Source organism: Capra hircus, unplaced genomic scaffold (genome assembly GCF_001704415.2).
Source record: "Capra hircus breed San Clemente unplaced genomic scaffold, ASM170441v1, whole genome shotgun sequence".
Lineage (NCBI taxonomy): Eukaryota > Metazoa > Chordata > Mammalia > Artiodactyla > Bovidae > Capra > Capra hircus.
The window spans coordinates 6,141-24,359 of record NW_017214780.1 but is presented as its reverse complement, the minus strand read 5'-3'; the positions used below and the strand labels follow the sequence as shown (position 1 = coordinate 24,359).

At 41.4% G+C, this 18,219-nt stretch overlaps 1 protein-coding gene across 1 annotated transcript; it reads right to left on the bottom strand.

Moving 5' to 3' along the window:
- Positions 1–17,226: 17,226 nt before the first annotated feature.
- On the bottom strand, positions 17,227–17,948 carry LOC108635375. The gene is made up of 2 exons (XM_018045541.1): positions 17,797–17,948; positions 17,227–17,582 (listed from the first exon to the last, which is right to left on the bottom strand). Exons 1-2 carry the CDS (start codon positions 17,917–17,919, stop codon positions 17,343–17,345), a joined length of 363 nt encoding a protein of 120 aa, XP_017901030.1. The 5' UTR covers positions 17,920–17,948; the 3' UTR covers positions 17,227–17,342.
- Between the last annotated feature and the right edge of the window lie 271 nt (positions 17,949–18,219).

The window sequence follows — 18,219 nt, the reverse complement described above, 5'->3', positions numbered from 1 at the left end:
TGTTTCCCTATCTATTTCCCATGAGGTGATGGGACTGGATGCAATGATCTTTGTTTTCTGAATGTTGAGGTTTAAGCCAACTTTTTCACTCTCCACTTTCACATTCATCAAGAGGCTTTTTAGTTCCTCTTCTCACTTTCTGCCATAAGAGTGGTGTCATCTGCATATCTGAGATTATTGATATTTTTTCCCACAATCTTGATTCCAGTTGTGTTTCTTCCAGTCCAGCATTTCTCATGATGTGCTCTGCATAGAAGTTAAATAAGCAGGGTACAATATACAGCCTCGACGTCCTCCTTTTCCTATTTGGAACCAGTCTGTTGTTTCATGTCTGGTGTCTAACCTGGTTTGCTTCCTGACCTGCATAGCAAGTTTCTAAGAGGCAGGTTTAGGTGGCCTGGTATTCCATGCTCTTTCAGAATTTTCCACAGTTTATTGTTATCCCCGCAGATCGAAAGGCTTTGGCAATAGATCAATAAGAGCAGAAATGATGTGTTTTCCTGGAACTACTCGTGGCTTTTTCTAATGATCAGCAGGGATGTTGGGCAATTTGATCTCTGTTTCCTCTGCTTTTCTAAAACCAGCTTGAATGTCAGGGAGTTCATGTTCCAGGATTGCTAAAAGCCTGCGCTTGGAGAATTGTTGACCATTATTTAACTAACATAGTGAGATGAGTGCAATTGCGTGGTAGTTATGAGCATTCTTTTTGGCATTGCTTTCTTTGGGATTGGATGAAAACTGACCTTTTCCAGTCCTGTGCCCTGCTAGAGTTTTCAAAATTTGCTTGCAAATTGTTAGTGCAGCACTTTCACAGCAATCATCTTTCAGGATTTGCAAAATAAGCTCAACTGGAATTCGTACCTCACTAGCTTTGTTCATAGTGATGCTTTCTAAAGACCCTTGACTTCACATCCAGGATGCTGGCTTCTACGATTTAGTGATCACATCTTCATGATTCTCGGGGTGCATTGAAATTTTTTTTTACAGTTCTTCCATGTATTATTTTGCTGACCCTCTTCTTAATATCTTCCCACTTCGTTAGTCCAGACCAGCTTTCTGTCCTTTCGAGCCCATCCTTTGCATGAAATGTTCCCCGGTATCTCTAATTTTATTGAAGAGAATCTCTAGTCTTTCCCATTCTGTTGTTTTCTCTGTTTCTTTGCATTGATTCACGTGAAGAAGTGTTTCTTTCTCTTCTTGCTATTCTTTGGAACTCTACATTCAGATGCTTATATTTTCCTTTTTTCCTTGCTTTTCACCTCTCTTCTTTCACGACTATTTGTAAGGGCCTTCCGACAGCCATTTTGCTTTTTTGGCATTTCTGATTCCATGGGGAATGGCTGCGGCCGAGAGAATATACCCTGCATCCGAGTCAGTGGCGGCGGCTGGAGAGCTACCACGATAGAAGGTCCTAGGGGGCCAGGAGAAGCACCTCATACCCGAGGGCCAGATGTACCAAGTAGGTGGACCTTGAGGAGCCACCCTGAGCCTGAGGCCAGGGCGCAAGCTGGAAGTAGCAATCCTTGGCCGGGCCATGGGGAGGCTGGTGGCGCTGGGAGGAGCAACCCAAGAAGTGGTGGCTGCACGAGCGTAGGGAGGCGGTATAGGGCGATCCTACGTTGAAAGGTGAGTGAAACGGCGGTGATAAGGAGATACGCCTCGTCAATGTAAGGAACAGCAGCTGTGCCTTGCTGGAGGCCAGCCGTGAAGAGATACCCCACGCCAAGGTAAGAGAAATCCAAGTAAGATGTAAGTGTGCAAAGAGGGCATCAGAGGGCAGAAACCACTGATTTGGACTAGAAAACTAGTCTATATTAATACACTGGGACCGACAGCCTTGTCTAACTTAATGAAACCCCCAAGCCATGCTGTGGGGCAACCAAGACGGTGGGTTATGGTGTAGAGGGCCTGAACAGAGCATGGTCCCTGGAGAAGGGAATGGCAAGCACTGGAAACAGTGAAACAGTGGCAGACTTTATTTTTTGGGGCTCCAAAATCACTGGCAGATGGTGACTGCAACCACGAAATTAAAAGATGCTTACTCCTTGGAAGAAACGTTATGACCAACCTAGATAGCATATTCAAAAGCCGAGATATTACTTTGGCCAACTAAGGTCCGTCTAGTCAAGGCTATGGTTTTTCCAGTAGTCATGTATGGATGTGAGTGTTGGACTGTGAAGAAGGCTGAGTCCTGAAGAATTGATGCTTTTGAACTGTGGTGTCAGAGAAGGCTCTTGAGAGTCCCTTGGACTGCAAGGAGATCCAGACAGTCCATTCTAAAGGAGATCAACCCTGGGATTTCTTTGGAAGGAATGATGCTAAAGCTGAAACTCCAGTACTTTGGCCATCTCATCTGAAGAGTTGACTCATTGGGAAAGACTCTGATGATGGGAGAGATTGGGGGCAGGAGGAGAAGAGGACGACAGGATGAGATGCCTGGATGGCGTCACTGACTCGATGGACGTGAGTCTGAGTGAACTCCGGGAGTTGGTGATGGACATGGAGGCCTGGCGTGCTGCAATTCATGGGGTCGCAAAGAGTCGGACACGACTGAGCGACTGAACTGAACTGATGGCATCACCGACTCCATGTACATGCGTTTGAGTAAACTCTGGAAGTTGTTGATGGACAGGGAGGCATGGCGTGCTGTGATTCATGGGGTTGCAAAGAGTCGGACACAACTGAGCAACTGAACTGAACTGAAGAAATGCAGAGGAAAAAAAAAAAAAAGTTTGTCCTTTGCTCCTCCTTGAGAATTCCAGACCACTAATCTCCACTTTGAGAGCCTCAGACCCCTTTCTCCTCCTTAGGGACCCTGAACTTCTTATCCGTCTGCCTAGGAATTGACTCTCTCACTGGTGGCATTGTAAACTGGTATAGCCACTCTGGAAAGAAGTATGGACATTTCTTACAAAACTGAACACTCTATTACCATATGACCCAGCAATTGCTCTTATGGGCATTTATCTCAGAGAAATAAAAAATTTAATTTCACAGAAAAAACCTAGACAGGAACAATCATATTAGTTTTATTTATAAGAGTCAAAAAAGCAAAACAACCAAAATGTTCTTCAGTGAGTGAGTGTTTTTTGTTTTTTTTTTTTTGTAACTGTGGTACATTCTTACCATAGAATATTACCAATACAGAAAGCAAAAAAAAATAATAATAATAATAATATACAACTACTTGAATGGGTCTCAAGGGATTTATACCAAATTTAAGAAGATAATCACGAATGTGTTAAATGATTTCATTTATTTAACATGATTTTAAGTATGTAGCATTCTTATAATAGCAAAATTAGATAAAGAACAAATTACTGGATTCTAGGGATCATGAGGGAAGGAGGTTGTGGTGGATATAGATGAGTACCATGACAGAGCCTTGGGAGGGAAACTTTCTGTGTCTTGACTGTGGTGGTGATAACCACAGGAATCTACCACAGGTGATAAAATTGCATAGAACTATACACACAGATGTACACAAGCTTATATACGTAAAACTGGTGAAGCTGAATAAGGTAAATGGATCATAGCACTTTCACCTTCCTGACTGTGATATTGTACTGTGATATGCAAGATAGTACCATTGGGAGAAACTAAGATAAAGGGAATAAGGTATTTCTCTATTTTTTAGGACTTCACACAGCTTTACAATGATCTTTTTTTTTTTAATAAAATTAAAGCAAGTCTGTGGCATCATTTACATGCTACTAAACTCTCAAAAAAACAATAATCATAATATTAAAAAGAAATGTCCTATTGATGTACCCAAGAACATTGACTCTAATAGGCTGAGTGAGAGTAGCTGGATAAAAATGAGTACATATTGATTCCATTTGTATAAAATTCTAGAAAATGTAATCCATGGAGACAGCAAGCAAATCAGTGATCATATGAGTATGGGCATGCAGAAAGGGGCAAGTGGGAACAATTATCAAAGGGGAAGGGCAGATGTCTGAGAATGATGAGTATTTTCTCACTTAAAATTGTGGTGATGGTTTAACAAATGTACACATATGACCAAATTCATTAAACTGTTACTTTAAGAAACTATTATTATAATATGTGCAACATATTTTATGTCAATTATACTTTGGAAAAAAACCCTCTAAAAGCGTCGTCTCTTCAGAGAAAAAAGCAACTTTGGAAGGAATAAAGACAAAATATGTTTTGAGGGAGAGATAACACTGTTCTAGTGTTCTCTGGAGACCATTCAGTTCGGTTCAGTCGCTTAGGCGTGTCCAACTCTTTGCGACCCCATGAATCGCAGCACGCTAGGCCTCCGTGTCCATCACCATCTCCCGGAGTTCACTCAGACTCACGTCCATCGAGTCCGTGATGCCATCCAGCCATGTCATTCCTTGGTCGTCCCCTTCTCCTCCTGCCCTCAATCCCTCCCAGCATCAGAGTCTTTTCCAATGAGTCAACTCTTTGCATGAGGTGTCCAAAGTACTGGAGCTTCAGCTTTAGCATCATTCCTTCCAAAGAAATCCCATGGTTGATCTCATTGCAGTCTAAGGGACTCTCAAGAGTCTTCTCCAACACCACAGATCAAAACCATCAATTCTTTGGCACTCAGACTTCTTCAAAGTCCAACTCTCACATCCATACATGACCACTGGAAAAACCATAGTTTTGACTAGATGGACTTTTGTTGGCAGAGTAATGTCTCTGCTTTTGAATATACTATCCAGGTTGGTCATAAACTTTTCTTCCAAGGAGTAAGCGTCTTTTAATTTCATGGCTGCAGTCACCATCTGCAGTGATTTTGGAGCCTTAGAAAATAAAGTCTGCCACTGTTCCCACTGTTTCCCATCTATTTCCCATGAGGTTATCGGACTGGATGCAATGATCTTCGTTTTCTTAATGTAGATCTTTGCCTGCCCTGAAAAGAGACAGCTGCCACTGACCTGCCCTTGGAAAGCCACTTCTCCAATCATGTTCCTTATAAAGTGGGCTAATCAGAGTTGCATTTGTGGCTTCCTATAACCATTGCTTTAGTCCTTCAGTAGAGTCACTCAGTCGTGTCTGACTCCTTGTGACCCCATGAATCGCAGCACACCAGGCCTCCCTGTCCATCACCAGCTCCCGGAGTTCACACAGACTCACGTCCATTGAGTCAGTGATGCCATCCAGCCATCTCATCCTCTGTCGTCCCCTTTTCCTCCTGCCCTTAGGGACCTATCAGTAATTTTTAGTAGAGTGAGATCTTTTGGCCTTTTGGAGGACCTGTAGTTGCTGACGTCATAGGATGCAACGTCACCCATACTCCTAGGAAACTGGGTGGCCTGGAAGAGATTTGTCTGTTTCTTGGAATGATACTGCCATCTACATTTCCTGGAGAAGGAAATGAAAACCCAATCCAGTATTCCTGCTGGGAAATCCCGTGGACAGAGGACCCTGGTGGGCTATAGTCCAGGGGGTCACAAACAGTTGCATGTGCCTGAGTGACTGCACACAACACACACTTCAAACCGCATATGTTCTGGTTATCTACACTTTGTCGTGCCCCTCCTCCAGCCACCTACTAGATACAAAAACACTGAGCCCTTTTAGGTCTTGCTTGTGGGTTGAAGTGTTAAAGAAATTTGTCTTCAGCACTCAGTCCTGAGGCCTTTCTTCCCCCCACTGTCTGGTTAACTGTGATTCTGCCAGTCTGGCCCCCAACCCTGCAGGACCCTTGTCCCTCCCTCCTCACACAGTCATCTCTTCCCTTCCTTCCCTGCTCCTCCTCACTACCACCCCCCCCCCCCACCACCACCACCACACCACCACAAGAGAACTCGGAGAAACACACGCAACTTTTCACAAATTGATTTTTATTGAATTACCATCAGTGTACCCTGTTGCTGTAAAATTCAATGTGTACACACTTGGCAATTTCTCAGACTTCATGGATATTTCTGAGGTGCCCGGTCTCACTCTGAAGTAACCTGGCTGCCCAGGTCTTTTCTTCCACTGATGGGCTTCTGCACTTCCTCTTGGTTCTGCTCTGGATCATTCTGACGCAGTGTCTCATTCAACCGGTGATAATGGCCGAATCTTGTTGATTGTCTAGTTTTTTTCGACTTTCTTATAGAGTTGGTAGGTTTTTCAGAGACCTTTTTGCTCAAAGTCCTTTGAAGGTTTTTTTTAACCTTTGTGGCTTTCTTCAGTGCCTGAAAGGACAACAGGACAACAGAGTGAGGCCAAAAAGACAGTGGTTTAGGGGGTAGAAAATGTGATATTGACAGAATGGGAGATTTCATGAGAAGGAGTCAGGGCTGAGGTGCAGTGGGGGTGGGGTATGAGCCAGGCAGGGCAAAGGTAAGATTCTTGGGGGAGAGGGAATCAGTGAAAAAAAAAGAGTAGCTTGAGTAGGGTCATCTTACTTTGCCACCATTTTCGGATTTGGGTTGACCAGGAACCTTCTTCATCTTCCCCTGTTTGGAACTTGAGGTTGGTTGGTCTGTCTCTGTATTAGGCTCTGATGGTTTTCTGGACGCCTTGGCCATATTGAAGCCTCCCAGTGGTCTTCCCCAGGCCTACTGACCACGCTATATGTATGGCTCCCCGCAACAATGAAGGGGCCACACCCTTCAGTTTTGATTGGTCAGCAAGGCACTCCCCTAGCCAATGGTGGCTATGGAGGGGCTTGGACATCACAAAGCACAAATTATGACGTCTTTGTGTGTAGGACAGGTTGCAGGGGAGACCAAGATGTAGCTTAGACATTTCAGCAAATCATTCCTGACACCTCAAGGGGTTGGAATGGAGGGGATGATAATGAAGCAAAGATGACTCAGTTAATAGAGAAGCGGCTTTCTTTAACACCCCAACAGTCTTCCTAAGCAGAACTGCCATCCCGCCTCATATCCCCATGTTAAATTGTGGTGGTACATATGCTAGAGAAAGAGTCTTTTCCTCCGAGCTAGTCTCTAAGGCTCTGTCCTACTGAGTGGTTTGTTCTGATATCTCCCACCCTTAATTATTAGAGTTTTGGATATTTTACACAAAATCCCTCCAAAAGCTATATAGTTGAACTCAAATATTGTTCAGCTATGAGCCTTGCAAACTAACAAAAAGACATTTCTCATGAATAAACATCTCCCTACCTAGAGCAACTGGCATTAAAGCCTGCTAATTTTGATTAAATTATTTTTGCCAGCTCTGTTACTTAAAGACAGGGATTAGAATTAACTGCCCAGTCATGAAGGTTGCTTTTATTTTTACTTTTATTCTATTCTTGGACTCTAGCCATATTATCATCATTGAGTTTTACAAGGTTCTTTCTCTTATATTTTTTTTTTTCTGTTTTTCTTTCATCCTGGAGTACGCCACCCATTTCCTTCCCACCATTAGGCATCTGCTCTATTGTGTCTGAATTACACCCTCACGTATGCTTGTACTCCTGTGAAATATATAGCCCTGTTAAATATGTGTGTGTTTGAATGTGGTGCATTGTGCCATAGTTCTTGTTCTGTTTCTTACCTTATACTTTGAAGCTCAACTTATGCAGTTCTCTGTTTTCCTAGTTCATTGTTTCTAATACTGCATCATGTTCCATTAGAATGAATATCCCATGTATCCCTTGTTCATTCTTTCCTCTCTTGAGGGACTCTTATGTTTACTTTCACTCGTCTGCCACAAGCAACGTTATAAGAAACATTCTCATTGATGTCCCTTTATGGATTTCTGTATATATTTTCTGGAATATATACTCAGGAACAGAATTTCTATGTCATGGATATCCTTAGTCTGTTCAAGCCGCTACAAAAGAACACCATAGACTGGTGGCTTAAACAACAAATATTTACTTCACACAGTTCTGGAGGCTGGAAGGCCAAGAGTAGGATGGCGGCATAGCTGGGTTTTTATTAGGACCTTCTTCCTGCTGATGTCATCACAGGCCTTGCTCAGTGGGTACACAAAGAGAGAGAGGACTATCCCCTGTCTCTTCCTCTTTTTCTAAGGCATTAAGCCCACCATAAGACCCCCATCCTCATGACATAATCCAACTCTGATTACCTCCACAGAGCCCTACCTCCAAATGCCATCACAGGTAGAGAGTTAGAGTGTCAAGTTATGAATTTTGGAGGGTTACAAACATTCAGACTACAAGCAATATTTTTTTTCCTAAATATTGTCAGGTTGCTCTCCAAAATGATGGTACCAAATCTATCTACCCAATAGAATGCTGTATTACTTATTTTCCTACATACTTCTCAATACTCAGTGTGGAAGCAACTTCTAATATGACTCTCAATTATCCTAGTCTCCTGATGCTAACATCTTGGGTAATCCACTTCCCTTGTGTGTGGGCTATACCTATTGACCTGCCTCTACTGAGCTGAATCACTGGAATCCAGAAAAAAACCATAGAATGTTATTAGCATGGTTAAGTTTCCTCGTGCTAGAACTTTGCTGCTGTCAGTGTCTCTTGACTTTTTGTCTTCTCATTCTAATAAAATCATGTTGTGAGATGGTCATCCCAGAGGTCTACACATCAAGGAACATGTCCTGAGTACCTGAACTTCCAGTGTGAGAAACCACAAGGAACTGCATGCTACCAGGAACCAACTAGGGATGCAGATCTTTCCCAACTGAGACTTGAGATGAGGTAGCCATATAAGACAACCAGCACCAGAGGACTAGCTAAGGTGCACGTAGATTCTTGACCCATAGAAACTCGGAGATAATAGATTCTGTTGCTGCAAGCCAAGAAGCTTTGAGGTAATTTTTTTTACACAGCAGATGATAACTAACACATTAGTATTGTGTGTATGCTCAGTCACGTCTGATTCTTTGTGACCCCATGGACTGTAGCCTGCCAGGCTCCTCTGTCCGTGGGATTTTTCCAGGTAATAATACTGGATTGGGTTGCCATTCCCTTCTCCAGGGCATCTTCCCAACCCAAAGACTGAACCTGGATCTCCTGCATTGCATGTGGATTCTTTACCATCGAGCCACCAGAGAAGCCCACCCTTAGTATTACAGGACTTTTAATTTAAAAAAATAAACTGAGTGCACTGGTTTTGAGTGCCCTATTTCATGCAATGAACTTGGACTGGTCATCTATTTCACATATGCTAATATACATGTTTCAATGTAACCCAGAGGGATGGGATAGGGAGGGAAGTGGGAGGGGGGTTTGGCACCGGGGGAACACATGTACACCTGTGGCTGATTCATGTCAATGTATGGCAAAACCCACAATATTATTAAGTAATTAGTCTCCAGTTAAAATAAATATTTCTTTTAAAGAAGGACATTTGTTTCACTTAAAAAAAAAATTGTGGCTAGTGTAATCTCCTTTCACTTCTATGATTACGAATGTTTCAGATATTTAAAGTTTCAATTTTTTAGTGTTTTTGTTTTGGTTAAAAATATTTCTCATTCTACTGGATTTCTTGTCTTTTTCATGTTGATATTGCCATTGCTTTGTATTTTATGGCTAATAATTATTTGTTAGTGAATTTTATCTTTGATATGCTTTGGATAAATATTAAATATGTAAGTCCAATACTTGTGTTATCCTCCACATAGTTTTCCAGCACCATGTGATTCCTTTTTCATACGCCTCCTACTTTTAGGGGTATTATTTCACTAATTGTTCAAAATAGATGGGGAAACAATGGAAATAGTGAGAGACGTTATTTTGGGGGCTCCAAAATCACTGCAGATGTTGTCTGTAGCCATGAAATTAAAAGATGCTTGCTCCTTGGAAGAAAAGCTACGACCAAACTAGATAGTATTTTAAAAAGCAGAGACATTACTTTGCCAACAAGGATCTGTCTGGTCAAAGCTATGGTTTTCCCACTAGTCATGTATGGATGTGAGAGTTGGACTATAAAGAAAGCTGAGCGCCAAAGAATAGATGCTTTTGAATTGTGTGTTGGAGAAGACTCTTGAGAGTCCCTTGGATTGCAGGGAGATCCAACCAGTCCATCCTAAAGGAAATCAGTCCTGAATATTCATTGGAAGGACTGATGCTGAAGCTGAAACTCCAATACTTTGGCCACCTGATGTGAAGTACTGACTCATTTGAAAAGACCCTGATGCTGGGAAAGATTGAAGGTGGGAGGAAAAGGGGATGACAGAGGATGAGAGTGTCAGATGGCATCACCTACTCGATGGACACGAGTTTGAGCAAGCTCTGGGAGTTGGTGATGGACAGGGAAGCCTGGCGTGCTGCAGTCCATGGGTTCACAAAGAGTCAGACACAACTGAGCGACTGAACTCAAGTGATTTCATTGATTTTGGCCTCTAGTACTAGATTGACATAGAGGCTATCTCATACATGGGTATCCTGAAATTTACGTGGTTAGTAATGTGTTATGGGGCTTCCTGGTAGCTCAGATTGTGAACCATCTGCCTGCAATGCAGAACTCTCCAGGCTTGACCCCTTGTCAGGAAGGTCCCATAGAGAAGGGAATGGCTACCCACTCCAGTATTCTTGCCTGGAGAATTCCATGGACAGAGGAGCCTGGCGGGCCACAGCCCATGGGGTAGCAAAGAGGAAGGCACAACTGAGCAACAATCATTACATTATTAATATGTTGTGGTAACTATTAGGAGGAGCTTTTCTAGGTTTTGTCTTATTTTATTTGTTACAGAGACTCTTTTAACATGTTAAAAGCATTTCCTGCTATTCCTAGGTTGGAATATAAAATATACACACCGAGGAAACCAGAATTGAAAGAGACACATGTACCCCAATGTTCATCGCGGCACTCTTTATAATAGCCAAGACATGGAAACAACCTAGATGTCCATCAGCAGATGAATGGATAAGAAAGCTGTGGTACATATACACAATGGAGTATTACTCAGCCATTAAAAAGAATTCATTTGAATCAGTTCTGATGAGATGGATGAAACTGGAGCCGATTATACAGAGTGAAGTAAGCCAGAAAGAAAAACACCAATACAGTATACTAACACATATATATGGAATTTAGAAAGATGGCAATGACGACCCTGTATGCAAGACAGGAAAAAAGACACAGATGTGTATAACGGACTTTTGGACTCAGAGGGAGAGGGAGAGGGTGGGATGATTTGGGAGAATGGCATTCTAACATGTATACTATCATGTAAGAATTGAATCGCCAGTCTATGTCTGACGCAGGATACAGCATGCTTGTTGCTGGTGCATGGGGATGACCCAGAGAGATGTTATGGGGAGGGAGGTGGGAGGGGAGTTCATGTTTGGGAACGCATGTAAGAATTAAAGATTTTAAAATTTAAAAACTAATAAAAAAATAAAACTTAAAATATAAATTTATTTTAATTGGAGTCTATTACGTTACAATATTGTATAGGTTTTGCCATACATTAACATGAATCCACCATGGGTTTACATGTGCTCCCCATCACGAACCCCCCCCACCTCCCCCACCTTCATCCTATCCCTCTGGGTCATCCCAGTGCACCAGCCCCGAGCATCCTGTATCATGCATCGAACCTGGACTGGTGATACGTCTCACATATGATAATATACATGTTTAAACAATGCCATTCTCCCAAATCATTCCACCCCCCGCCCTCTCCCACAGAGTCCAAAAGACTGCACTATACATCTGTGTCTCTTTTGCTGTCTCACATACTGGGTATCATTACCATCTTTCTAAATTCCATATGTATGTGTGATTATACTGTATTGGTGTTTTTCTTTCTGGCTTACTTCACTCTGTGTAATAGGCTACAGTTTCATCCACCTCATTAGAAGTGATTCAAAGGTATTCTTTTTAATGGCTGAGGAATATTCCATTGTGTATATGTACCACAGCTTTCTTGTTCATTCGTCTGCTAATGGACGTCTAGGTTGCTTCCATGTGCTGGCTACTATAAACAGTGCTGTGGTGAACATTGGGGTACACGTGTCTCTTTCAATTCTGGTTTCCTCAGTGTGTATGCCCAGCAATGGGATTGCTGGGTCTTATGGCAGTTCTATTTCCAGTTTTTTAAGGAATCTGCACACTGTTCTCCATAGTGGTTGCACTAGTTTGCATTCCCATCAACAGTGTGGTTCCCTTTTCTCCACACCCTCTCCAGCATTTATTGCATGTAGACTTTGGATAGCAGCCATCCTGACTAATGTGAAATGGTACCTCATTGTGGTTTTGATTTGCATTTCTCTGATAATGAGTGATGTTGAGCATCTTTTCATAAGTTTCTTAGCCACCTGTATGCCTTCTTTGGAGAAATGTCTGTTTAGTTATTTGGCGCATTTTTTGATTGGGTCATTTATTTTTCTGGAATTGAGCTTCAGGTGTTGTGTGTATATTTTTGAGATTAATTCTTTGTCATTTGCTTCATTCGCTATTATTTTCTCCCATTCTGAAGGCTGTCATTTCAGCTTGCATATAGTCTCCTTTGTCGTGCAGAAGCTTTTGATTTTAATTAAGTCCCATTTGTTTATTTTTGCTTTTATTTCTAATATTCTGGGAGGTGGGTCATAGAGGATTCTGTTGTGATTTATGTTGGAGAGTGTTTTGCCTAGGTTCTCCTCTAGGAGTTTTATAGTTTGTGGTCTTACATTTAGATCTTTAATCCATTTTGAGTTTATTTTCGTGTACAGTGTTAGAAAGTGTTCTAGTTTCATTTTTTCACAAGTGGTTGACCAGTTTTCCCAGCACCACCTGTTAAAGACATTGTCTGTTCTCCATTGTATATTCTTGCCTCCTTTGTCAAGATAAGGCATCCATAGGTGTGTGGATTTATTTCTGGTCTTTCTATTTTGTTCTGTTGATCTGTATTTCTGTCTTTGTGCCAGTACCATACTGTCTTGATGACTTGGGCTTTGTAGTAGAGCCTGAAGTCAGGCAGGTTGATTCCTCCAGTCTCATTCTTCTTTCTCAAGATTGCTTTGGCTATTCGAGATTTTTTTTTTTTAATATTTCCACAAAAATTGTGAAATTAGTTCTTCTAGTTCTGTGAAAAATACCATTGGAAACTTTATTTTTTTTTAGTTTTTTTATTTTTTTAATTTTAAAATCTTTAATTCTTACATGCGTTCCCAAACATGAAACGCCCTCCCACCTCCCTCCCCATAACATCTCTCTGGGTCATCCCCATGCACCAGCCCCAAGCATGCTGTATCCTGCATCAAACATGGACTGGCGATTCAATTCTTACATGATAGTATACATGTTAGAATGCCATTCTCCCAAATCATCCCACCCTCTCCCTCTCTCTCTGAGTCCAAAGTCCATTATACACATCTGTGTCTTTTTTCCTGTCTTGCATACAGGGTCGTCATTGCCTTCTTCCTAAATTCCATATATATGTGTTAGTATACTGTATTGGTGTTTTTCTTTCTGGCTTACTTCACTCTGTATAATTGGCTCCAGTTTCATCCATCTCATCAGAACTGATTCAAATGAATTCTTTTTAATGGCTGAGTAATACTCCATTGTGTATATGTACCACAGCTTTCTTATCCATTCATCTGCTGATGGACATCTAGGTTGTTTCCATGTCCTGGCTATTATAAGCAGTGCTGTGATGAACATTGGGGTACATGTGTCTCTTTCAATTCTGGTTTCCTCAGTGTGTATGCCCAGAAGTGGGATTGCTGGGTCATACGGTAGTTCTATTTGCAATTTTTTAAGGAATCTCCACACTGTTCTCCATAGTGGCTGTACTAGTTTGCATTCCCACCAACAGTGTAGGAGGGTTCCCTTTTCTCCACACCCTCTCCAGCATTTATTGCTTGCAGATTTTTGGATCGCAGCCATTCTGACTGGTGTGAAGTGGTACCTCATTGGAAAAGAAGAAGTAAAACTTTCACTGTTTGCAGATGACCTGATCCTCTACATAAAAAACCCTAAAGACTCCACCAGAAAATTATTAGAACCAATCAATGAATATAGTAAAGTTGCAGGATATAAAATCAATACACAGAAATCCCTTGCATTCCTATACACGAATAATGAGAAAGTAGAAAGAGAAATTAAGGAAACAATTCCATTCACCATTGCAACGAAAAGAATAAAATACTTAGGAATGTATCTACCTAAAGAAACTAATGACCTATATATAGAAAACTATAAAACACTGGTGAAAGAAATCAAAGAGGACACTAATAGATGGAGAAATATACCATGTTCATGGATCGGAAGAATCAATATAGTGAAAATGAGTATACTACCCAAAGCAATTTACAAATTCAATGCAATCCCTATCAAGCTACCAGCCATATTTTTCACAGAAATAGAACAAATAATTTCAAGATTTGTATGGAAATACAAAAAACCTCAAATTGCCAAAGCGATCTTGAGAAATAAGAATGGAACTGGAGGAATCAACTTGCCTGACTTCAGGCTCTACTACAAAGCCACAGTCATCAAAACAGTATGGTACTGGCACAAAGACAGACATATAGATCAATGGAACAAAATAGAAAGCCCAGAGATAAATCCACACACATATGGACACCTTATCTTTGACAAAGGAGGCAAGAATATACAATGGAGTAAAGACAATCTCTTTAACAAGTGGTGCTGGGAAAACTGGTCAACCACTTGTAAAAGAATGAAACTAGATCACTTTCTAACACCCCACACAAAAATAAACTCAAAATGGATTAAAGATCTAAATGTAAGACCAGAAACTATAAAACTCCTAGAGGAGAACATAGGCAAAACACTCTCAGACATAAAATCACAGCAGGATCCTCTATGATCCACCTCCCAGAATTCTGGAAATAAAAGCAAAAATAAACAAATGGGATCTAATTAAAATTAAAAGCTTCTGCACAACAAAGGAAAATATAAGCAAGGTGAAAAGACAGCCTTCTGAATGGGAGAAAATAATAGCAAATGAAGCAACTGACAAACAACTAATCTCAAAAATATACAAGCAACTTCTGCAGCTCAATTCCAGAAAAATAAACGAGCCAATGAAAAAATGGGCCATTGGAAACTTTATAGGGATTGCATTGAATCTATAGATTGCTTTGGGTAGTATACTCATTTTCACTATATTGATTCTTCCAATGCATGAACATGGTGTATTTCTCCATCTATTAGTGTTCTCTTGGATTTCTTTCACCAGTGTTTTATAGTTTTCTATATATAGGTCTTTTGTTTGTTTAGGTAGATATATTCCTGAGTGTTTTATTCTTTTTGTTGTAGTGGTGAATGGAATTGTTTCCTTAATTTCTCTTTCTATTTTCTCTTTCTTAGTGTATAGGAAAGCAAGGGATTTCTTTGTGTTGATTTTATATCCTGCAACTTTAGTATATTCATTAATAATCTCTGATAATTTTCTGGTGGAGTCTTTAGGGTTTTCTATGTAGAGGATCATGTCATCTGCAAACAGGGTGAGTTTTATTTCTTATTTTCCAATTGGGATTCCTTTCATTTCTTTTTCTACTCTGATTGCCTGAGCCAAAACTTCGAAAACTATGTTGAACAGGAGTGGTGAGAGTGGGCACCCTTGTCTTGTTCCTGACTTTAGAGGAAAAGCTTTCAATTTTTCTCCATTGAGGACACTGCTTGCTGTGGGTTTGTCATATATAGCTTTTATTATGTTGCGATATGTTCCTTCTATTCCTGCTTTCTGGAGGGTTTTTTTTTTTCATAAATGGATGTTGAATTTTGTCAAAGGCTTTCTCTCCATCTATTGAGATAATCATATGATTTTTTTTTCAATTTGTTAATGTGGTGATTGATTTGCAGATATTGAAGAATCCTTGCATCACCTGGATAAACCACACTTGGTCATGATATATAATCTTTTAAATATGTTTGTGGATTCTGTTTGCTAGAATGTTGTTAAGGATTTTTGAACCTATGTTCTTCAGTGGTATTGGCCTGTAGTTTCCTTTTTTGTGGCATCTTTGTCAGGTTTTGGTATTATGAAGATGGTGGCATCATAGAATGTGTTTGGAAGTTGACCTTCCTCTGCAATTTTCTGGAAGAATTGGAGTAGGATAGGTGTTACCTCTTCCCTAAATTTTTGGTAGAATTCTGCTGTGAAGCTATCTGGTCCTGGGCTTTTGTTTGCTGGAAGATTTCTGATTAAAGTTTCAATTTCCGTGCTTGTGATGTGTCTGTTAAGATTTTCTACTTCTTCCTGGTTCAGTTTTGGAAAGTTGTACTTTTCAAAGACTTTGTCCTTTTCTTCCAACTTTTCCATTTTCTTGGCTTACATTTGCTAATAATAGTCTCTTATGACCCTTTGTTTTTCTGTGTTGTCTGTTGTGATCTCTCCATTTTCATTTCTAATTTTATTTATTTGATACTTCTTACTTTGTTTCTTGATGAGTCTGGCTAAAGGTTTTTCAGTTTTATTGATCTTCTCAAAGAACCAGCTTTTGGCTTTGTTGAATTTTGCTATGAACTCTTTCCTTTGCATTTATTTATGACATAATTTTTAAGATGTCTTACCTTCTACTAATCCTGGGGTTCTTCATTTCTTTCTATTCTTCTTGCTTTAGGTGTCAGTTCAGTTCATTCGCTCAGTCGTGTCCGACTCTTTGTGACCCCATGCATCGCAGCACACCAGGCCTCCCTGTCCATCACCAACTCCCAGAGTTCACTCAGACTCACGTCCATCGAGTCAGTGATGCCATCCAGCCATCTCATCCTCTGTCGTACCCTTCTCCTCCTGCCCTTAAGGACCTATCAGTAATTTTTAGTAGAGTGAGATCTTTTGGCCTTTTGGAGGACCTGTAGTTGCTGACGTCATAGGGTGTAACGTCACCTACATTTCTAGGAAGCGGGTGGCCTAGAAGAGATTTGTCTATTTCTTGGAATGATACTGCCATCTACATTTCCTGGAGAAGGAAATGACAACCCACTCCAGTATTCCTGCTGGGAAATCCCGTGGACAGGGGAGCCTGGTGGGCGATAGTCCAGGGGGTCACAAACAGTTGCATGTGCCTGAGTGACTGCGGCAAAACACACACTTCAAACCACATACATTCTGGTTATCTACACTTTGTCGTGCCCCTCCTTCAGCCACCTACTAGATACAAAAACACTGAGCCCTTTTAGGTCTTGCTTGTGGGTTGAAGTGTTAAAGAAATTTGTCTTCAGCACTCAGTCCTGAGGCCTTTCTTCCCCCCACTGTCTGGTTAACTGTGATTCTGCCAGTCTGGCCCCCAACTCTGCAGGACCCTTGTCCCTCCCTCCTCACACAGTCATCTCTTCCCTTCCTTCCCTGCTCCTCCTCACTACCCCCCCCCCCCACCACCACCACCACCACAAGAGAACTCGGAGAAACACACGCAACTTTTCACAAATTGATTTTTATTGAATTACCATCAGTGTACCCTGTTGCTGTAAAATTCAATGTGTACACACTTGGCAATTTCTCAGACTTCATGGATATTTCTGAGGTGCCCGGTCTCACTCTGAAGTAACCTGGCTGCCCAGGTCTTTTCTTCCACTGATGGGCTTCTGCACTTCCTCTTGGTTCTGCTCTGGATCATTCTGACGCAGTGTCTCATTCAACCGGTGATAATGGCCAAATCTTGTTGATTGTCTAGTTTTTTTCGACTTTCTTATAGAGTTGGTAGGTTTTTCAGAGACCTTTTTGCTCAAAGTCCTTTGAAGGTTTTTTTTAACTTTTGTGGCTTTCTTCAGTGCCTGAAAGGACAACAGGACAACAGAGTGAGGCCAAAAAGACAGTGGTTTAGGGGGGTAGAAAATGTGATATTGACAGAATGGGAGATTTCATGAGAAGGAGTCAGGGCTGAGGTGCAGTGGGGGTGGGGTATGAGCCAGGCAGGGCAAAGGTAAGATTCTTGAGGGAGAGGGAATCAGTGAAAAAAAAAGAGTAGCTTGAGTAGGGTCATCTTACTTTGCCACCATTTTCGGATTTGGGTTGACCAGGAACCTTCTTCATCTTCCCCTGTTTGGAACTTGAGGTTGGTTGGTCTGTCTCTGTATTAGGCTCTGATGGTTTTCTGGACGCCTTGGCCATATTGAAGCCTCCCAGTGGTCTCCCCCAGGCCTACTGACCACGCTATATGTATGGCTCCCCGCAACAATGAAGGGGCCACACCCTTCAGTTTTGATTGGTCAGCAAGGCACTCCCCTAGCCAATGGTGGCTATGGAGGGGCTTGGACATCACAAAGCACAAATTATGACGTCTTTGTGTGTAGGACAGGTTGCAGGGGAGACCAAGATGTAGCTTAGACATTTCAGCAAATCATTCCTGACACCTCAAGGGGTTGGAATGGAGGGGATGATAATGAAGCAAAGATGACTCAGTTAATAGAG